This window comes from Lissotriton vulgaris, chromosome 2_1, assembly GCF_964263255.1.
Source record: "Lissotriton vulgaris chromosome 2_1, aLisVul1.2, whole genome shotgun sequence".
In the NCBI taxonomy this organism is placed as follows: Eukaryota; Metazoa; Chordata; class Amphibia; order Caudata; family Salamandridae; genus Lissotriton; species Lissotriton vulgaris.
The window spans coordinates 143226120-143249605 of NC_141687.1; the positions used below are offsets into that span (position 1 = coordinate 143226120).

Here is a 23486-nt window from a genome sequence, read left to right on the forward strand (position 1 = left end):
ACGATCAGGGACCTTTTGCCTGACTCCCAAAATTCGAGGGTGTAGAACCGCTCTAACTCACCCAGTGCAAGCCACTCAGCCCTGGGAGATACCTGAGGCTACCAACAACCGGCACAGGCAGGCCAGCACAAAAAGCTCTAAAACACAGTAGCAGTCCTTCTTTCTACCCAGCAGGCAGCAGGTTAGCTCTCTAGTTTAGCAAGTCCCATGGCGGTTCCTCGTGTCTGTAGCCAGCAGCATCTGTGGTGATTCCAAGCAAGCTCAACAGACATAGGGTCACAGCCCAAATATTTATAGTCCATAAAGTCTTTTTGCTCTGCGGGCACAGGGGTCTGAGCCCAGTCCAAACCAGTTCTGGATGCACTTAAAAATATCTTTACAGTGCACAACACTCCCCATTGTAAGTGTAAGCCATGGCCCCAGACAATCATCAGGGGGCAGAGCCATCATTGTGGAAGGTAAGCACAGACCTATTCAGGTGCAGGTGCTACTCCTCCAACCACTCCAAATGCAGAACAGGCCTATTCAGCCTAGAGCTGACTCATCCAGACTCTCTGGAGCCACTGCACCTCCCCAGCTCGTCACTTCAAAGCCAGACAGTCAATACACATCCTAGCAGAGGACCAAACACATATAGCACACAGAAATGCCTACTTCTAAAAGTGGCATTTTTAAAATTGTAATAATAAATCCTCCAATACGCAGCATTTATCACCACTATTCGAAATATACCAAACTTGATCATGCTACCCCTCCGTTTGTCACTACCAGGACATGCCACACAGTTAAGGCACATGTCCTACCTTTTATCTACACTGCACCCTGCCCATCGGGCTAGCTAGGGCCTACCTTAGGGGTACTTGATATGTAGTAAAAGGGGACTTAGAGACGTAGCATCCACTTTATTTGCCAAGTCACAGTGACAGTAAACTGCACGTGCAGGACCTGAGACAGGTTTAAAAGGCAACTTAGGTGGGTGGCGCAAGCAGCGCTGCAAGCCCATCAGTAGCATGTAATATATTGGCCCTGTGTATATGAGATATCACTGTACAAGGGACTGATAGGTAAATTAAATATGCCAAACAGGAGTAGATCAATCTTACCAAGTTTACAATAGAGAGCACATGCACTTTAGCACTGAGCAGCAGTGATAAAGTGCCCAGAGTCCTAGACCCAAAAACAACAGGTCAGAAAAAACTACAGGATGAAGGCAAAAAGTTCTGGGATGACCCTGCAAAAGGGGCCAAGTCAAACAAAAACATTTTGAGTGCATGTTAAAAAGCATGATCTGCAGACTATAGTGGTGGCCGAGCAATACTCCTCCCGCGCGATGAACTCCGCAGAATTTGGCAAAGTTTTTCGGTATGTCTACGGAAGTGTGCAGAGTGAAACTCCATAAGCTCCACCTAGGTCTTCTTTGAAGTAGAGAGAAGCTTCTAGAGATTTCCCTTTGAAGTCCCCAGGTACCCTGCCTTCCCTGTCCTGGCTCCAGACTACCTACAATTGGAATTCAGCCCCTTGTGTGGAGACAGAACAAAGTCTATTCAAGTGTAAGTAGGGCTATGCCCAACTACAGTCTCCCATCAGTCCCGTGATGACCTATCCAGGCACACCTAAGCTCTCTAATGTGTGTGGCTGTCTAGAGGGACTACACAAAGCTCAACTATAAGCTAAACCCTGCCATGTGACCCAGAGAGAAGCTGTAGGCACTAAAGGCAGGAAAATGCCAACTTTCTAAATGTATACACAACTGGAGAGTCAGAGAAACAAGACCTGGTCAGCTCCTCCATATTTTAACATAAACACACTAAGAATGGCAGCTTAACTTTCTAGAAGTGCCACTTTCAATATTTAAATTTGAAATCCGAGAGAATATTTCATTACAAAACCAAACACACCAAACATAAACTAGTTACCTGCTCCCATTTTGAAACTACAGCTTAACGCCTTAAACGCGGCGGCAATTCTGCTTCGATGCGTTCTATTGTGTGGGCGGGGCGCGTCAGCCAACGGACGTACGCAGCACTACGAAGGTAGTGCTCGCGACAGCCATTGTCCGACGGGCGCAAGGAAAGAGTTATTAAATGTACAAATGTAATTAAAAAATTATCCTTTGGGAGATGTAGGCTTTGCAGTAGTGAAAAGTGAATTTAAGAGTTTTTCACTACCAGGACATGTAAGATTTTTTAAAATAAATTGCACCCTGCCCTGTAGGCTGTTTAGGGCCTGTCCCAGGGGTGACTTATTTGTATTAAAAAGGAACGTTTTAGCATGGCAGTTTAAAATTGCACACAAAGGCTGCAGTGCCAGGCCTGAGGCATGTTTAAAGGGCTACCTAAGTGAGTGGCACAATCAGTGCTGAAAGCCAACTAGTAGCATTTCATTTAAAGGCCCTGGACACAGGTAGTGTCACTTTACTAGGGACTTACAAGTAAATTAAATATGCCAATTGGGTATTGGCCACTTCTACCATGTTTTGTTGCTGGGATTCTGCTCAGTCAAAGAACTGTGCACAGGGACTCGGGACCTGAGTGAATTAGGGTGTGCCAAAACTCACATTAGTACCCAAAATCCCCTACTAGACTAGCATCAGTGTCACATTAGCTCTCCGTCCTATAGCAAAGTCACCAATGATTAGACATCCCAGAACATGCGACTTAGGATACCTCAGGTAGGGTGGGAAACATGAACACTCTATTGTTATACTCTCATACCAGTACAGAACAGGGAGTAAAGGAAGACACGAGCAAGTTTAAAATATTTATTTCAACGCCATGATCTCAGGTGCAGCATCTTAGCTAATACAAGCAAACATATGATAATTAATAAGATTGCCAGCATAGTTACTATTCCATAAAATACAAAGGGAAAAAGCATGTTATGATGCTAAATGGAAACAGATTAAATATATACCTATATTTCACCCTCCCTTGCTAGTAGGTTAATTTATAACTACAGAAGGTCTCTTAGGCTTGCATAGGTGACCCCAAACCTCAGAGTTTAGCATTAGTGAATTACATTGAGTTCAGCACAAGCTCTCAGCATACGAATGTTCTCCAAGAGTGTTCAGTCATGCCTACACAGTGTATTATTAAAGGCGCCAGTATCTGAGCTGTCTGCAGCTGCATATATGTTATGTCTAGAACGTGCGCTGATCAGTTAGAACAAAAGCAACAGTGTTGATAACCTTGAAGGCCTTGGCACTCACTGTTCAGACTATGCTTACAAGGCAAGTCCAGCAATGTGGAAAAACAAGTTATTCTCATGTGAAGCAAAACTTTCAGCCTAGCATGAAACAATAACTAATGTGTGTGTTGTGTGCAAAAGAAAGCAAAAAGGTAAAATGGTGTGTAAACTTCTAATAAGCTCATAACACTGTAGAAATGCAAGGCTTCAGCCCCACTACAGTTTTAAGGACAGAGCACAAGAAGTTTAGCACTGGTTAGCAGTGGTAAAGTGTGTAGAGCCCTAAAAGCCAACAAAAATGGGTTTAGAGAACAGGTGGGTGAAGGCAAAAAGTTTGGGGATGACATTGCAGAAAGGGCCAAGTCCAACATGTTTAATTTCTCTCATAGTGCTACACGCCAATAGATATTATTCAGAGAGGAGACTCCCAATATTTGCTGTTAAATTGGCTTTATTTTAGTCTCTTGTCTGGAATTGCCTCATCTTCAATAGAAGTCAATAGGGGAAATACATTCTCTTAATTCTTTTTTCAAAACCTACAACTTTCATATTCTAAAGTGTTGCCATGTGTGCGACTCTTTTCAATGTAGGAAGTTCCAGCACTATTCATCACACACATATTATACAGACACTATTAATCATACTTATGTAGATCAGTATATTGCAATTGTTACATAAAACAATGAAGTCTACAACTTGTAGGAGTCACGTATTCCATAGTGGTAACCATTACATTTTAAGGGCAGTGGTCTGAAGAAGTACAAACTAAATACTTAAAATTTAACACACTGGTTCGGGTTGGTTTTACTAATAAGAATGCATTTAAATGCAAACAAACATTCTTTAACATCTGCAAAATAAGGAAAGACTGTGGGCAAAACATATGTACCTAAGCTATGTCTTGTAGTTAGCATGCAGCTCTTTCATGATAGTTGTGAGAAACTGGATTCTTGTTGCAGTACCCCACACCCACTTTTTGCCTGGTTTTCGATGCAACTTGGACAGAGGTGTACTGGGTTCCTGCTAACCAGGTTCCAAGTACCAGTGTTCTTTCCCTATAAACTGTACAACAATTGGCACAACTTCAGCAGCCCCTATAAGTCCCTAGTAAATGGTACCCCTGGTACTTAGGGCATTGAGAATGAAGAGGGTCCACTAGGGCTGCAGCACCAACTGTGCCACCCTAGGGGCCAGTCACCAAGTTTATGCAAACTGCCATTGCAGGCTGCATGTCTTGGTGCAGAGAAAACTGACGTCTCAACATGGCACACATCCCTGTGTGCCCTGCCCACAGACACTGCATGAGGCATGGGTAATAAAGTCATCCCTACTGCAGGCCTTACAGTCCTTTGGCAGGGTGCAGTTCTTATGTCTCATGTGTGGACATATCTACATGAGCAGATGTGACCCTATAATATCTAAGTCTTCTGTTGGATATTGTAAGTGTACAGGGAAGCCAAAGAGAGTACATGGGCTGGATACTTGTCATCACAAGTTTCCTAGCTCCATGATAGCTTCACTATACCCTCAGATGTTTGGTACCAAACATCTTGTCTTAATAAATCCTCACTGATGACAGTTTTGAATGTTTTAATAAATGCACACAGGAGACCCTTTAGAGAGTCCCCTGAAAACCTACCAAACACTGGGGTGGTCTCTGACTAATCTTAGTCAGCCTGCCACCACCAGACATGTTTGTGACCTCATGGGGTGGAAGTCAGTGCTCTCGGATGCCAGGAAGAAAGCCAGATCTGTGCAGAGGTGCTTCACATCTTCCCCAGGCTAGGATGGCCTTCTAAGTCTGGAAGTTTCAAAGGCAATGCCACCTTTAAAATGCAACCCATTCAGCTCCAGCTAGTGGAGGACACCAACCCGCCTTTCCTGCTTCACATTTGGTGGGAGGACAGGTGGGAAAATGAGGTAAATTAGGAGGTGGGTCCGCACACAACCAGCACCACCCCTGAGTTGGGTCAGGTGATGTGGAGCCCACTTTTAAATTCCCTCCATCTTGGTTTGAGGGGGAATTAGCCTATTAGGGTCATGGTAGTGCCCCTTCTCACAGAAAGTGTTCACCCAGAGGGTGTAGACAGATTGGTTATCACCTGTCACTTTCTTTAATGCCCATACAACTAGTATTTAGTTGGCATCCCAGGGTCTTGCAACTTAGATCTGATGGACACAAAGAAGATAAGGACTAAGAAGAGCTGCTGACCCGAGGACTGATGCCCTGTTGCAGAAAACTGGCATTGTACACTGCCTGCTGCCTTAAGGATTCAACAATCGTGGTGTGCTGTCTCATCCTGCAACTGTGAGGCCTTCAAGAACCCCAGAGGTCCACCAGCCTTCTACTAATCACCAAAGAACTCCCTTGGAGTAGAAGTACTACTCCCTGCAGTCTGCAAGCACCAAACCAACAGAATCCGGTTTCCTGACTTATTGATCCCAGGTGACTCCGGAGCACCACTTGAACCAAAAGTAGTACAAAAGCCCAAGCGGATAAAATATGTCTCCCCTCCAAGTCTGGAGATACCAGGATCTACTGCTGCCACACCAATACCTAGGATACCGGACCCTCCGCAGCATTCACTGGGATGAAGCATCCGATCCAGACTCCAACTGCCCAGGAAGCAGTGAGTGGCCCAGATGTCCCAGAATCACCTCTCCAAGCTGCCTGCCCCTAACCGCAAGGACATCTTGATGAGCACTGACTGGCTGACCAATCTGCTCTGTATTCCGCCCACCTGGCCTGGGTACAGACGAACCAGCTGTGCTCCTGTGGTTCTGAGGGACTTGAGACCTGCTCACTTGAGTGGGACCCCTCGGACTTACCTTTAAGTCCCCTTGTGCAATGTGTTTTCAAGTGGCACAGTTCTTCATAGCACACCAGCTATCAACGACCTCAGCAACCCATTCCTGGCCGAATCCGGGACTCTCCCGAGCCTCTACTTGTGGAACTTTGGGTCTGGCCTTGCTACTTACCTAAATCCCGAAATTGAACCTCAAAATCCAACTGTATGGCTTTAAATAAATGTTTCTATTTTCTCCCATTGAATTTAATGGTGTGCAATTGCAGACAAAAGTAATCTATTTTGCGAACTTGAAAAATTCATATCTTAAAAATTACTTACTGTAGAACAAAGTTTCTAGTCTAAAAAATTACATTAAAATCGGTGTTATTTTTGTAAATTGGTCTTGGATTTATTTGTGAGTGTGTGTCTCATGTATTACTTTTGTGAGTAGAACAAATGCTTAGCACTACCCTCCGATAAGCTTAACTGCTCGCCCACACTACCACGAATATACTTTTAGTAGTTCTAGTTTTGCTTCTGTATACCAATCTGGGTCTAACTGGACTCTCCTGCACAGTGTACTTCATTTTAGTGCACTATGTAGAAAGTCAGCGCCCTACACTAGTTATTAGCTCACTGTACTGTAGTAGGATTGTGACTAATGAACTGCAAGTAATAAAAGGATCTGAGCTGGGCGCACAAGGAACTCTTCAGCATGTGCTTTTAACAAAACTAGACATTTCAAAATACAGCACCTCCAGAGTTCAGGGCCCAGTGGGGAGGCACCGGTTGCACCGCCATACTGCCGGCCCAGGTAGTCATGCACACAACATGGTAATACTTCCCATACAGCGTCAAAACAAAGAGAACACATTCAACCATACATCCTACAGAGAGTAGCATGCTACCCATATTGGCAAGCATTTTAGCCCCACATTTGGGGTTGTAAGTGCTATAAAAAAAGTTACAATACAATACGTTTCATATACTAGATAGTGTTACCACTACAAACAGGATCATGAGATATAACTTACATTTGTATATATATATATATATATATATATATATATATATATATATATATATATATATATATATATATATATATATATATATATATATATATATATATACACACATACACACACACACACCTAGGAACAGCATCTATAGGACTGCCTTGTCATACCTATGATCAGAGATGATTTTAGTGCCTAAAAAAAAGATTTCAGACTTGTGTAGTCACCTTAGTTTATCATCCTTCTAAGGTCAATGAACTGAGTAGCAGTGAACTGGGTAACAATATCTGCTATCTTTGCAGTGCTACAAACATGTGAGACTAAAATAATTAGCGCATGAAAAAAAATAAGTAAAGTGCATATTTGTAATGAGTGTTATGGGGCTGTCACTTCTTCACAAAGGTGTGGTTTACAGCCTGAATTTAGCTTTACACAAATGTAACATCTCTACTAACGGGTACGCGTGTGTGAAATGTTTTTCCATGGGCAAAAGTTTGCTAAAGTTGCACATTTTCTGTTATCAAAATGTAGTTAATTTCACAAGATTAGGCGGGTATGACTGAAGAGTATCTGTCAACAGTGGGACAAAAAAAGAAAAAATAAAGCAGCACAGTAGGTGAGCAGGTACTGCCTCATTCCTTTATTGTCAGGGCTTGACCAAAGAATATATCGCCAGGGCATATAGCTAACTGGCTGGGGAGAAAAAAAAGAGGGGGGTGGAGGCTTTCTCCCGCACCCTCTCTAACCTGGTCATACTAAATTTGGGTAGCTACAAACACAGCCTGGCCTCTCTGGCTGGTATATTTTAAAAATGAACTCTTCTGTTCTGTTTCTGTGGATAGGGAAAAGTTGTATAGATGCATGGCGGACTTACGTAGGGGCATTGAAGAGAATTATACTATTTCCTCAATGGCATTGCCATAGGGCCAGGGAGAGATGCGCATCTACCGCTCTTCCTGCTTTACTCAAGGACAAGAAGGTAAAATACCTACCTTACCACCAGCATTTTTCCAAATGTGGGGGACTTGCTACTGAACTCTTCCCTTTGCCCAAAGGTAAAGATAGTCCTTGAGCCAACCATGCTATCAGTACCACTTAGGGGGATGGGTTCCAATGTGATTTATTGGCAGGGTATGGACGCTTAGAGATGGAAAATATGTGATAGCAAGTCATAACTCTTTGTGTTTTGTGCATTACCACTCCACTATCAAGGTACCCTGATGTAAATGGAAATGTTATATCATTATTAAAAATTACAATTACAGTAAATGTGATTATGTAAATTGATAATCAGTACAATAGCAATTATGATTAAATTAATAACACCAAGCCATTGACGACTAGTACCAAAGTCATGCCGGAATAATGTGTTGCCCAATTGAAGCTTGCACAAAACCAGAACATGAACTGGGTGGTTACAAGACAAGAAGTGGACCTCGCACAGATAATACCAGTTGGACAGGATTTAACATCAGTGCTAGTGCCCTAATTAGTGTATCACAGATGCAGAGAGTGAAGACACCTACTCAGAAAAAGATGATGACGACGAATGTGTGATAAAATTGAGTTTATATTCACTCATGACATACATTGCATATTTAAGATATAACAACTATTAATAATTGAAATTGTAAGTGAAAATTATGCATATAATCTATATCAATATATGAGAAGTACAATTAAGTTTTATTATTATTATTTTAAGGACTATCAGGTACATGCATCAACCATTTTTGCGAGCGCAAATGGTGCGATTCGCAAAAATCGTCCGTTGGCGTCAGCAGAAAGGGTATTTCCGATGCATGAAGGGTAAATGTAAATGTAATTTGTACTTGTAAAGCGCACTAATACCCCAACTGGGGTGTCCTGGCGCTGTAACATATACCGCTGTGGAACCCTTCCTGGATTTTCCCTGTGAAATGTCCACTCCTGGGTACCCCCAAGGTGAAGCCAGGCATCCCAGCGCTGTTGTGGAGATTAAGCAAGCTATTGCCCAGAGTTGCAGAGTGGGACCCATGATTAGAATAGGCACCGAGGCGATAATTATTAGGTCGGAGGAAATTGAGCCCAAGACCCGCCAAGGCGGGGCTTAAACCTGGTCCCAGGCCAGACCTCTGCATCAGGGTCTGCCGCTCTAACCATTGAGCCACACTTCTCCACTCCACTCGCAATTTGAGAATTCACAATTAATTGAGAGTTCTCAAATTGTGATTGCATTTAGGGAATCGCATTTTGCCACTCCTTAAATGCAATGCAAGAACCACTTTGAAGTAGTGATTTCGCTACTAGGGGGCGCAAATTACCATGAAGTTGATCTTCATTTAAATTTGCAAAAACTTTAAAAAATGCACTAAAGTGCATTTTCAAAATCGTAGGTTACACACACCCATGTCCTTTGGACATGTGTGTGCGCAACATTTGTGCACAGATCAACTTCAGGGGTGCAACGGGGTGTCATTTTGACACCCTTGCACCCTTGAAATTGCATGAGCAATTTGCGAGTACCTACTAGTACCAGCAAATTGTGCATGTCACTCCCATTCATTCCTATAGGTCTGTAGTCCAATAGGAATGATTGGGAAAGTATTCCTTAATTGTGACTCGCAATTTGTGAGTGGCAATTAAGGAATGTTTAGGAATCGCTATTTATGTAGCGATTCCTACTTGCATAGTCTGGGGAACACATGTTCACATGTCAAATGGAACACATGTTCACATGTGTTCCATCTGGGGAACACATGTGAACATTGCTCCCGTGTGGCTATAGAGCCATGTAAGTGTTACTGCTAGAAATCACAAATGAGCTCCACGAAGGCAGTACCTTCCCTCTTACATCAGCTAGGGTTTAACTCATTCTCCAAGTGCCGGTATCTCAAGTTTGTCCAAGTTTTTCTGCTGGTGTTTCTCAATGTTTTTATCAAAGTCAAAAAGTAGCTTTATTCGGTAACAATTTAGAAACCATGAAAGCACATGTTAAAAAAATACAAATACAATTTTTAGCTGATTCATTAAATACATGATTACTTCAGTTAAGATGGATTAAGCATTATGTGCTATAAAAGGAGAGATATGAAAACCGGACAGCCACTAATTACATGACTAAGATCAAGAACTCGAGTTCATTGATAGTCTAAAACTTAAAACACATTTTAAAAACAGGGACACACTAAAAAGGGTAAGCTCATCGTCCAACATTTGCAGTCTTAACAGGGCCGGTCTGCATTGTCCTAGGCCCCAATTTTTAAGTAGATTGACAATGCACCTTTTTCTAATTAAGGTATAAAATTTGCAGAAGAAAATGCAATGTAGGGTCGTCTGTTGTGATGCATTATCACAGGGACAGAGGGGCAGCGTTTCTGACCAGGTGTTTACCTCCGGAAAAGTCACAAGTCTAAAAAAGGTACCCCCTTGAAAACGAGTGAGTAACATCCGGGTAAAACTGCTTAAAGTAAGTGATAAATATTTCTGTAGGCCAGGGCCATCTAGCAACATATGATTGAGGATGACAGTTGATTTCTTGCCCTCCAGTTGCCACCTGCCATCTTCCAGGAGGGTAAGGCAGGCTTCTTTTAGTTTCTGCCTGGAGACGCCTACCATGCTAGATGGGCTATCAAAATAATCCTGGTGGCCTATAGCAATTAAAAAGCGTCTCACATACCTTAACCACTCTATTTTTATGCCCCCTTCGTGAGACATACAATCATTAATAATGTCCCTGTTTAATCCTGTTTCTTTTGAGACCCAGACCCTATGCCACAACAAGACCGGGCTCACCTTTATAAGGTCCGAAACATAAACAATACCCAATTTTTTGTGACAGACATATGTGGACATTGACTTTGGTACCGCCAGTAAGTACCTTAAAAATGCGTTTTCGCACGCCTGAATTTTTCTGGAATCCGTAATGCCCCATACGCCTGCCCCATAGGTTACTGTGGACACGCACTTTGCCTTATAAATGTAAATAAGGATTTTTACTGGTCTGCCTCCTAGTTTTGTAGCAAAATATCGTACTGCACCAATGGCTCTGGAATATGCTACTTTCCTTGCCATTGCCGCAGTGGCCCAGGACCCAGTATTGTCGAAGTTTATGTCATTTTCTTAGTGTTTTTCCAGAAACATATCATCACTAAGTCAATCTTAAATCACTGTTCATAGTCAGTGTTTCACAAAAATAACAAGTTTCCCCCATGGTCAAGTCTTAGTTTCTTTTATGGCATTGCTCTCAATCAATTGTACAAATAGCTTTCAATTTAGTACAGGGACACCAGTGTGTTTCTTCTTATTTGGTTGTATTTTATTACTTTTTTTGAAAAAAGATTTATCAAAGTATTATTAAAACAATTTTTTTTCTTTTTTTAGGATCTTTTACAAAGTTTGAACATCAATTCATCAATATATATAGTCGTGCTGTTCATCTAAATAAGTGCAAAAATTCATGTGAAGCTAATAACAATCTATACAGTATTTACTCTGTGATTTTAGCAATCTAAGTAAAAGACTAACAATTACCCTGTCTCACACATCAACTTTCATGCACACCACTCATTCATCCAGTATCCCAGTCATACACGTTCTAAAACAATTTCTAAGGTTGAGGCAACCCGGAACGTCGGTGTTTTAGTTGCACGCCAGGTCTGTTACACGCCAGGTCCTGTTAGTCTTTTACTTAGATTGCTAAAATCACAGAGTAAATACTGTATAGATTGTTATTAGCTTCACATGAATTTTTGCACTTATTTAGATGAACAGCACGACTATATATATTGATGAATTGATGTTCAAACTTTGTAAAAGATCCTAAAAAAAGAAAAAAATTGTTTTAATAATACTTTGATAAATCTTTTTTCAAAAAAAGTAATAAAATACAACCAAATAAGAAGAAACACACTGGTGTCCCTGTACTAAATTGAAAGCTATTTGTACAATTGATTGAGAGCAATGCCATAAAAGAAACTAAGACTTGACCATGGGGGAAACTTGTTATTTTTGTGTATATGCGTAGTCCCCTCTTTTCCCTGGTCATATAAGTAAACTCTAGAGGGGGTCCCAAATTATATGGTAACATAGTCAGTGTTTCAGTCTCTCACTAAAATTGCTATGAGCAACGCGGAGAGTCAGTTTCCACCGTTAGGCCACTGGTACCACTCAGGGGGATATGCTCTAAAATGGTTCTTTTGCAAGGTATAGATGCCTTGAGATGGAAAATATGTGATAGCAAAGTATTGATTTTCATATTTTTGATAAATACCATACAAATTCATGATATGTGGGAAAATAAATCGAATTTTACAAGATTGCTTAAATTCAATATTATTTTAAAATACTTATAATTATTAATTGCAATAATAACAATATACTGGCACATGCATCAAGGTAGGCTTTTGAAATATGTATTAAAATGCTTAAACATAGATTGATCCATTAAAAAAATAAAAACATCTATGATATGTTTTGATTTGCACATGAATTAGAGGGCAGTTATTACACATTGATGTTGGAATCCAGTGAGTGACCTTCGCATAAATGGTCACAAAAGCTGGCAAACTACAGCATATTTGTGTTCTGTACATTCAATCAAACCAAGATATCATTGTCCAAAAATTGGAGAATGATTTCTGCGAAGAAAACACTTACCTGTAAAAGTCCATATTCAATGGTCTCCGGCAGTTCTAGTCCCTTTTCGTAGCCCTCTCCAATATGAGAGGATCGACGATGCGTGGACAAACTACTTTCATCAGCAGCCAGAGGGCCAACCTGAAACAGAAAATACTCCTACTTTACAACATATGTATTTATCAAGTACAAGCCAACACCATACCACCAGGAAACAAGGTTATGGCGCAGATGTTATCACGATTAAGTTACAACTAGAAATTTCACACAAAAAGAGATATAGTTGATTCTCAAAAGACAAAATGGCTGACTGCAGAAATTGCCTAAAACAGAAATACTTCCACTTCCTAAGTGAATTGATAGAATCTACATTGAAACAGAAGGATATTGTGGGATCAAGGAAGCGATCCTCCTGTTGGGGAGGTACTCATTGGCCACTGCTGCGTATTCTGGTGTCAGCATTTCCTGCTTCTGGTTCTGCCAGCAGGGGGCAGGGCTTCAGCTTCTACCTCAGGGGTGGAACCATGCAGAGCTCCAGCACTTCCTGCTATGAAGTGCAAGTAGTAACACAAGAGGTGTTCACCTGGAAGTAGCAACGTGACTGAGTGGTATGCCATCTCCAGCCCAAAAAAAAACAACACCACACCTGATAGGGATTATCATAAAATAACTAACTGGGTTACCATTCGATCATTTTTTGATTCTTCACTCTAAATTAATAATATCCTTGATATTTTATTCTTATTCTAGCGACGTTGTGTCTGTACAAAACTGTCTTGGATGAAGAGACGTTTAAAATTGTCTCATTGCCAGTCATTGTCATCAGAGGTACCAGTTGCCCTAAAAACATACTGCGATCGTGTTCTATGTCTGTGGTTCCTGTCCTCTTTCTACCTCATGAACCAGAGTCGTTGGTCTGACTTTTCTTCCCCTCAATTGTGGATCTTTTAGACTGTGTGCACCTTTAACTTGGCAAGCCTTGAGAGGCTTCAAGTGTAAGTCCTACCTATTAAGATTGTGTTGAAAGGTGCGTGCAAATTCCATTTTAAATAGCTGCGCTGGTTTGAAGGAAAGTGCATCTAAGTAAAATAGAAAGTGTGCATAGCTTCCAACATAAACCTAATGTGCTTTAAATGAAAAAGGATTGGCTCTTAAAAACCAGAGGAGGGAAGACATATCGCCCCTGCTCTTCTCTCAGCGATGCAACCAAGGCTGGTTGGTGCCCAATGGCATTGATGTGCTGGAGCGATAAAACATCTGGTAACAGGGCAAGTGTGACCTGCTGCCTGCCTCCTTCCACACAGCAGTGGACTGCGTGCAGAACAAGCCATGAAAGGCTTGCCGAATCATTTGGCAGCTATCAAGCTCAACACGAACAGATGCAGCTGCTAATGAGGACCATCATGCACCTTTTGGGATGGAGATGACATGCCATGCCCCCCAGGTGTGCAGAATATGTGCCGCCCTTGAGTAAGACCTGCCTGTGCGGCGTGCTTTCTCACCTCTAGCAGAGGAGGGAGTTGCTCGGAGATGGTATCCAGGGATCTTCGAAGATGGAACATTTCTCTCACCGATTTGTATCTTTGTGGATTCGCTGGTGGGAAACCAGTCTGCAGTGCATCCGCCATGTCTGCTAAGCCCTGCAGGAACTGAGAGGAGCTGAAACAAAACAAAACAGCCAGATGGTTTTACGATGCAGCTCTGAATGCAGGCATAGATGTAAGTGAACCCACATATGCTCAGACTAATGAAATAATACAAGAAAACAAGGTAGAAAAATGGCAGGTAATAGAAATGGCTTCCTCTCCCTGTGCCACCTGAAGACCCAAGAGAGTTAACCCCTTGACCACCCTTTAGCCCCCCAACAGCCCTTTATTTACTGATACGAAGTTATGAGAAGGGCACAAGTAGAAGTTACAGAAGCTGAACCTGCATTGACCTGGGTCAATCTATCACTATCGCATTATTTCCAAATGAGACCAGCAGAGCTAGAAAAGGAAGAGACAGATGTACCAATGGGAAGTCATATGTAGCAGCTACTAGCTCCTGCTACTCCAAAGTGACATCCATGCCCGGAGAACACAACACCAGCTGGAGGAGTTGCCAAGTCCCATCAAGGCCAATATATACCTTGAAGAGACAAAATGTTCCCGGCACAGATAACATCAGTCCCTCAAGGGGGAAGTGTGAACCTCGACTTCCATGGAGACAGTAACTTTGCCCATCAATATATTGATTCCCTTTCTCAATAAGACAGTTTTAATTTTATTTCGTAAACAGTAGAAAAACACCTACTTCAATTGTATGTATAAATCAATAGGCAGTAAGAAGGTGATCCCAAACGGCGCAACAACGCAGTGCAAGTGAACTAAGTTAGTGTAAAGCGCGTTGGTGCCTGATTCAGGATGCACCAGTGGCAGGCACACAAACTGACACAAAGTGAAATGCTCCAGAATAAAAAAAAAAAAACAGTACCCCATTTCGACCCTATGTGTGCAATTTAGACAGGGTCATCATCAGGGCATACGTTGTGGAAGCACCTATGGAGGACACAACACATGTCACTGGAGCTGCTTACATGAACATACTTTTAACATTATACTCGGTACTGTTGGGAGGGCCAATTAACCTGCCCCATAAATAGGATGAATCTGGAGGGATTTCAAAGCAGCACTGATGCGTGGGATGATTTCAGGGGTACTTTTGCATAGAGCAGCTCAAAAGGGGTTAGGAGTAGACCCAATCTGAACATGTATGCAATAGTTTGGGATTCCGTGTCGGAATCTTGCAGTAGATAGCCCTTAGTGGTTAGGTTTCTCTAATGGATAGAGTATGTAAAGAACATGTAAGGATAACACCTCACAGAGTGTTTGTTTACGCATGTGCTCCTCTTTCTCAGAGGTTCCGCAGTCAGGGATAATCCAACACAGCACCTCCAAATCCAAAATGTATCGCCGCCAATATAAAACTTCCTCACATCAGTGCCATTTATATGATTGAGCCCTTTGAGCTCTGCAGAACCAGCATTTCATATCCTGTAATTAATTCATTTAGGGGTCTGCAGGGGTCGCAGTTACCCCTGTTAACCGTCTTTGAGTAGTCACAGGTTGCAAAATAATTTTCTGGAACACAGCAGCTGCTCGTCCTTTTGGACTTCAGTTGGTGCTCCACTCTCCTTGTTTTTTGTCAATTTAATATTACACTAATAGTGAATATTCCATCATTCACTAGAAGTATAATAAAAATGGAGTACAATCAGAATATGACAATACTTGGCTGCTGAGGTAAGTAAAAGAAATGCTTTAAAATGCCAGTTGTGTGCATGATTGCTGGTGAGTTCATGTGACTATGTGTCAATTAGCGGCGGCTCCACCATTAAGGTGGAGAAGTGTCACCCCACTGCTTTCTGAGCAGTACAAAAAGGAGAAATACAATTATAATAGCAAACAAGTTACAAACCTTTTATAACAAATTATATGGTAGAGACAATACCTAGCTACAGATTCCTTACCTTTGAATTGCCTGGGCTGGATCCGGAAACTTTTGCGTGAGTAGTACCCCCTACGTGTGCCGTCAGGTGGCTCCATCCAGCTCTGATTGATGTAGTAAGCATTGTTAGCATTGGTTATGATTTTGCGGTCAGCTATGTAGGCGCCACTCGGGTGCACAAATGTCAGTTCTTTTCTTTCCTTGCCAGTTAAGTGCCAATCAGGGAAGAGTTACCTTTCTGTTGCTTTTTGGTAGTTTTTCAATACTTTTTGTTGACAGACACATTTTCTGTGTCAAAGGATGTCTTCTAGAAAGACAGGGTTCAAACTATGTTGCACCTGTCACAGCGCCATATCTCTAACCGACTCCCACCTCGTATGTCTTTGGCGTCTCGAGTGCGACCAAGGCTCGATGTCGTGCTCCAACTGTAGGTACAAAAGGGGGTGGTGAAGGACGGAGCATCTGAATCAATCAAACACTCACACCCAGTCAAAAGATCTGGGTTTAATCCATCACCGTTCTTTAGCCCACTCTGCCACCCCAGTTCAGACATGGCTATATGCAAATCAGTCTGACCCTGTGCCTCATGGGAACAGTCCAGCCCGAACTGCCAAGCCATGTCTTCCCTGGACCGGAATAAAGCTTCCGAGGACCGGTTTCTGGCAATCCAGCCGTCTTCAGCCTGGCTTGCTTGAATCCAGTGGCAAAGTGAGCAAGGGACTCACGTCTGAGGATACCCTGCCACACTTATGGCGGCCAAAAGCGGTACAAAAACCACAGTTGATGGACGGAGCATCTTAATCAATCAAACACTCACACCCAGTCAAAAGATCTGGATTTAATCCATCACCGTTCTTTAGCCCACTCTGCCACCCCAGTTCAGACATGGCTATGCAAATCAGTCTGACCCTGTGCCTCATTGTAACAGTCCAGCCCGAACTGTGTGGCAGGGTTTGATTGATTCAGATGCTAAGTCCATCACCATCCCCTTTTGTACCAACTGTAGGGCCATGGATCCAAATGCCTTGTGGGTGCATGCTATGAAGCTCCTTGCGGCCCGGCAGTTGACATCAGTCTGTGAGACTCAGCAGAGATCCAGATCAAAGAAGACAAGGTCACAGGACAGCTCCCAGAGCTCCAAGTCCTCTTCCTCCCACTCAAGGTTTGGAACACTCGGGGAAGAGGCATAAGAAAAAGACTAAGCAGACTTCATATTTGCTTCGACTGTCATCCAGCGGCGAACGAGGTAAGTAACATTGACGCACTAGGCAAGGTTTTGGGTCTATGGACGCTTTGGAACACCAAGATGTATCTGTAGAACAGATGGAGCAACTTGGGGAGGTCAGCGGACTGGACACAGCACCAGATACTGGCATGCTCTCTCCGGCAACTGTGGCTATAGAGGAGGGGGATTCTTATCCCATGGGGCAGCTGAGGTCCTTGGACTGGGGTTGCCCTCCATGTAGGTCAGGACTAATCTTCTGACTGAAGTGCTTCAGCTTGGGGTTTTCACCTCTGAACCCCTATTGCCCTTTAATGAGGCACTGACTGATGCCCACCTAGGCAAGTGTTTCAAGCCTAGCACAGGTGCTCCTATGAACAGGACAACTGCATGCTGGCATCGCCCAGCTCCGTGCGGCACATGGTTCCTAAGCCAGCACCCCACCCCTGAGAACTAGGTGGTGCAGGCTGCTACTTCCCATGGCTCATTCCCTACCACTCCCCAGACGGGGAATTCAAGAGGCTGGAAACACTTGGGAAGATGTTTTCTTCCACCAGCCTGGCATTGTGGTAGGGGAATACTGCATGCTTATTGTGCCATTTCTCCCATTCCCTTTGGGAGACGGTTGTGCAAGTTCTGTCACAGTTGGAGGGAGAATCCCTCATCATCTCTTCCACGAGTGGGTCTTGAAGATCATTCAAGATTATTCTCTGCCTTTCCTTTTGTTTCCTCCTCCTATTCTGCCACTTCAAGAACGGCTGGCGGAGGATCATTTAACTTTACTCCAAGAGGAAGTTACAGCTCTCCTGGCCTAGGGGGCTATAGAGAGCGTTCTGGTTTCAGAAGTAGGCAATGGATGCTATTCCCACTACTTTCTGATTCCGAAGAAGAACACAGGGTATGGGCTCATTTTAGATCTCCAGATCATCAATCTCTTCCTCAAAAAGGAAACCTCCTGATGCTCACGTTGGTTAGGACTTGTCTGCCCCAGACCAAGGAGACTGGATGGTAGCTTTGGACTTGCTGGCTGCCGGCCCCCACACACGTTACCTGCGGTTCAAGGTTGGCCACAAGCACTTTTTAGTTTCCCATGCTACCTTTTGGCCTTATCAGTGCTTCTGGGGTGTTCACCAAGGTGATGGTGGTGGTCGCAGCTTATCTGCACGGGCTAGGGATTTCAGTCTTCCCCTACCTCAACAACTGGATGTTGAAGGCGTCCTTGCCCCAGGCTGTTGTCTCCTATCCCTAGACTACGACAGACCTCTTGCATTCACTGGGGTTCTCTATAAATGTGCCAAAGTAAAACCTGACTCCTTCCCAGATGCTACCTTTCTTTGGAGCTCTTCTGGACACAGTGCAGTTTCGGGCTTATTCTCTAGAGCATCAAATCCAGGATATTCAGGTTATGATACCAATGCAGCTGGAACTGAAGTTCCAGTGGGTGCAGCATCATGGAGTTCTCTCCGACATGGTCCATATCTCGGCGAGAACTGCAAAAGACCTGCAGTGGTGGCTGTCAAACCACGATTGGGTCACTGGCATACCCCACTCTCTCACCCAAACAGATTTCACAGTAGTGACAGACGTGTCACTTCTGCAATGGGGCAGCAATCTGGGAGAGGTGGATATCAGGGGACACTGGTCTCTGGCAGAGTCAGGCTTCACATCAATTTGTTGGAGCTTTGGGTGATCCGGTTGGCATTGAAAGCATTTCTTCCCACTATCAAGGGAAAGTTAGTGCAGGTGTTCACAGACAACACAACTGCCATGTGGTACTGCAACAAACAAAGCGGGGTGGGGTCGTGGGCCATTTGTAAAGATGCTCCACATCTCGGGAAATGGCTGGAAAAGCAGGAGATTACCCTGGTGGGTCAACACCGGGCAGGTTCTCTGAATGCCAGCACAGACAAACTCAGCAGCCGATACCAAGCAGATCACGAAGGATGTCTCCAGTCGGAGGTGAAGGAAGGTCTCTTTCAGCAGTGGGGTGAGCTTTGGTTAGATCTGTTTGCCTCTGAAGAGAACGCACAAAGTCAGCAGCTTCACACGCTGGAGTTTCGAAGGGGGCTATCGTTTGGCGAGGCTTTTTGTCACCAGTGGAGCTCAGGCCTCCTGTACACCTTTCAAACCCATACCACTTCTGCCCAGAGTTCTAAAGAAGATCAAGAACGACCGGGCCCGAGGCATTCTTGTGGCTCTGGACTGGGCAAGAAGAGTCTGGTATTCAGAGCTTCTGCAAATGAGCATTGATTCTCCGATCAGGCTGACTCTTCTGGAGGATCTTCTATTGCAGCAGCAGGAGAGGGTTCTCCACCCAAACCCGTCAGCCCTTCGCCTCCATCCATGCCGATTGAGGGGTGACAGTTTAGACCTTCCTGCTGAAGTATGTGGTGTTATTTTGGCGGCCAGGAGGCTCTCCACTAAGACGGTAAACACCTGCCATTGGTAAAAGTTTGTAAAGTATTGCACTGATAGGTCTATTGACCCTCTTTCTGCCTCTTTGTCTACTATCATTCTTTTCATTCTTACCCTTGTCTAGCAGGGCTCTGCGTTAGGTACTCTCAAGGATTATCTTTTTGCTCGGTCCACTTTCTTGCGGCTGCTAGACCAACAATCTTTGGTTAAATCACCTTTTGTAAATAGGTTCTTGAGAAGGCTTGTACATATACTTCCACCAACAGACTTTATCATGCCACAGTGGGACATTAATTTGGTTCTCACCTTTCTTATGTGCGCTCCTTTCCAGTCTTTGCATGATTGTTCCCTCTGGCTGCTTACCATCAAAACAGCCTTTCTGGTGGCAATAACATCAGCCCAGTGGGTGGGTGAGCTGCAGGCCTTGTCATCCAAGCCTCCATATATGTTTTTGCAGATAAAGTGGTGCGTCGCACCCAGGCTTAATTTTTGCCAAAGGTGGTGACCCCATTGCATCTGGGTTAATCAATCACGTCACCCACCTTTTTGCTCCCCCGCATCCCTCTAAGGAAGAGGAGTTTCCCCACTGTATGGACCCAAAAAGTGCGCTGTTGTTCTACATTGATCGCACAAAAGGGTCTGGGTGGACGACCTACTCTTTGTGGGTTACGTGGGAGCTAAAAAAGGTTGTGCAGTGCAAAAGTAGACCATTTCTCGCTGGGTCATTCTCTGTATTAAGATCTGCTACACCCTGGCTAGGAAGCAGCCCCTTGAGGGCTTATGAGCTCATTCCACCAGGGGGAAGGCTGCAACCACGGCGTTGGCTCTGGGTGTCCCGGTCCTGGACATCTGCCAGGCAGCAACGTGGACATCTTTGCACACATTTGCCAATCACTACTGCCTGGACAATCAGGTCTGCAGAGATGGGCATTTTGCGTGTAAGGTCCTGCAGGACTTCTTAGTGTGAGAAATCTGTCCACAGTCCAACGCCAGGATGGTATGGCTTGGGTATCTATTCAAAGGTAAGAAATCTGTAGCTAGAAGTCTCTATCAGATGAACAAGTTTCTTACCTTCTGTAACGCATTATCTGGTAAAGACAATTTCTAGCTACAGATTCCTTATGGACCCACCCATGCCTCCCCGCTCCCTTGGACTCATTAGTCTGGGCTAAGGTTGTTCCCTCTTTCAGGGCCCTCGTTATGACAGACACACTAGTTAGTCACTTCATGGTTTTGCGCTTCTGGCATGGAAAAGTGAAAAGTACTGACATTTACGCGCCTGGGTGGCATCTATATAGGTGACCTCGACGTCATAACCGACCCTAACGATGTCGCTGACGTCACGCGGAGCCGAATGGAGCCACACTACTGCTTGCGCAAGGGGTACTGTGTCATGGTTCACAGGGTTCCTACCCCTCGACCGTCCACGGCATGTTCACCTCTTTCGCGCATGCGCAGAACAGTTGTCCTCACTTTCTGATGACGGGCGGGTTGCGGTCTAGTTCCGTGATCAGAACCGCCTTGGCTGAACACAGCGTTTCTGGGGGAATCCGCATAACTACAGTGGTTCCTACCGGTACAGCGCTTCGAACTGTTGCCTGTTTCCTGCCCTGAATGTCTGCTACAGATCCGGACTTCACGCCAGGTAATTTGAGGTCGCGCTACCTCGTTCATACTTCAAGACCCGCTATTGCTTCATGCGGGAGTGCTCTGCATAATCTTAGCCGTGGGTTCCCTTGGAGTGTGTCGAGCTGGGCCATCCCTTGTCAGTGCTCATTGGACATTACACTCCCTCTGGAACGTGCGATTTATTCGTGTTTGGGCTGGCTGACTGCGCAGGAGCGCTTTACCTTTGGTTTGGCAGACTGCGCAGGAGCGCTTTACCTTTGTTTTGGCAGACTGCGCAGGAGCGCCGCTTTTCATTTCCATACTAAAGATGACTTCTGGACACATGGCGCTTTCAAGCACAAGGTAGATGCTGTTCTGCATGTGTGTAAGAGGTGAACGTTGGGGAGGTTTATCTGTGCCCATTCTAATTGGGTCTCACTTTGTCTCCCCTACCAGCCGAAGTTAACGGTCATTCCCTGAGCCGAGGGAAATCCTCCTCTGGTCGTCAGGACACTATTCCCATCATCTTTAGCTTCCTTCCCCAGTCCCATCTCCATCCTGGTTGGTTCACACTCCTCCGCTGGGGTAAGGTGGGTACGGGGGTGATAGCTCCGGTCGTCTCTGCGAGATTACTTCGCAAGCAACAGGTAAGCCTTGTGGGGTACATGACATACTGCTCACACACAAGTTTCCGGATACAGTCTGACGCCTGGGGAATTCAAAGGTAAGGAATCTGTAGCTACAAGTTGCAAAGTTATTTTCATTTTATTTTTCAATAGAGCTAGTCTAGAGCTGTGCTGGGCGTGGCTGAGCTATCTGACAGAGCAAGGAGGAGAAGTGGTGGGCACCATAAGTGTGCATGTCAGTTTGGCCAGCCGTCTTCAGTCCCAGGCTCCCAGGCGTGCCTGAGCGGCAAACAAGGCCGCTCACACCAATCACTTAGGTAATACCGTTACCATAATGACAGCAGCGTCATGATTGGCCTAGGAGACTCTGAGAGCTTGTGTGCTGCTGGGAGCTAGGAACAGAAGAGGATGGAGAAGAGGCTGCTGCCAGCAGGTAAGATATATTTTCTTTTTTTTTCTCTGCAACCCCTATCCCTTCCACGCTCACCGCTTCTGTTTTCTAGTAGCCGCCACTTGTGTGAATGTATGTCTATATGTGTAAGCATGTGTGTGGGTGTGAGTGAAAATGGAGAAGTGTGGCTCAATGGTTAGAGCGGCAGACCCTGATGCAGAGGTCTAGCCCGGGACCAGGGTTCAATTCCCCGCCTCGGTGGGTCATTGGCTCAAAATTCCACGGACCTGATCATTCTCGCCTCGGTGCCTATTCCAATCATGGAGTCCCACTCTGCAACTCAGGCAATAGCTTGCTTAATCGCCACAACGGCCCACACAACACTAAGGATGCCTGGCTTCCACCTTGGGGGCGCCCAGGAGTGGACGCCTCACAGGGAAAGCCAGGATGGGTTCCACAACGGTATTCGTACAAGCGCCTTGAGACCCTTGCGGGTGAGTAGTGCGCTATACAAGTATCAATTATAAAATGAAGGTCAAAGGATGTGTGACGTCAGTTCCGCTACCTCTGGCATTTTAGTGAACTGACGACCATGTATTTAGGTGGTACTTCTTTAAGATTTACATTCCTAATTGGCTCCTGTAATCTCCGACTCGTCTCAGGAAGACGAGGTGTGTTTTACAGATCTGTAGCAGGTTTAGTCTTGCTGTAAATAGATCTGTGCACCAACAGTGCATTTCAATGTACAATACCTTCCCTGCGGTAGGTGGGGGGAGGGAGGGATAAGCACTTCTAAGCCCACAGATGGCCAAGACTGAACAAACTCCCTTGTAGCAGCTGAGTTTTAATTAAACGCCTCCAATCCTACCTTCCTGCAGACACCTGCACAGTCACATTTAGAAACACCATATGACAGTACATTCTTAGGATCAGACGGAGGCTCTCAGCTTGCACTTAATTTGTTTCATTACAGAGCAACACGAATTAGGGGTCTCGGTTACAGCGTTGGCATCTTACCAAGCCTTATTCTGCGGCAATAAAATATGTACAAATTAAGACATCTCATGTGGAAAATACATTCTACAGTCTCAAACGCAAAATGAATGGTAATTGCTTTCAACACAA

General features: G+C 44.4%; 1 protein-coding gene across 1 annotated transcript in view; it reads right to left on the reverse strand.

Annotated features, from left to right (window-relative positions):
* LOC147729701 (dynein axonemal heavy chain 17-like) overlaps nt 1–23486 on the reverse strand; it is a 1258223-nt gene that overhangs the window by 57127 nt on the left and 1177610 nt on the right. The window contains exons 46-47 of the mRNA XM_086954021.1: nt 14113–14269; nt 12632–12751 (exon numbers count right to left, since the gene is read on the reverse strand). Coding sequence (XP_086810147.1) covers nt 12632–12751; nt 14113–14269 — 277 coding nt within the window. The remainder of the gene's footprint in view (nt 1–12631; nt 12752–14112; nt 14270–23486) is intronic.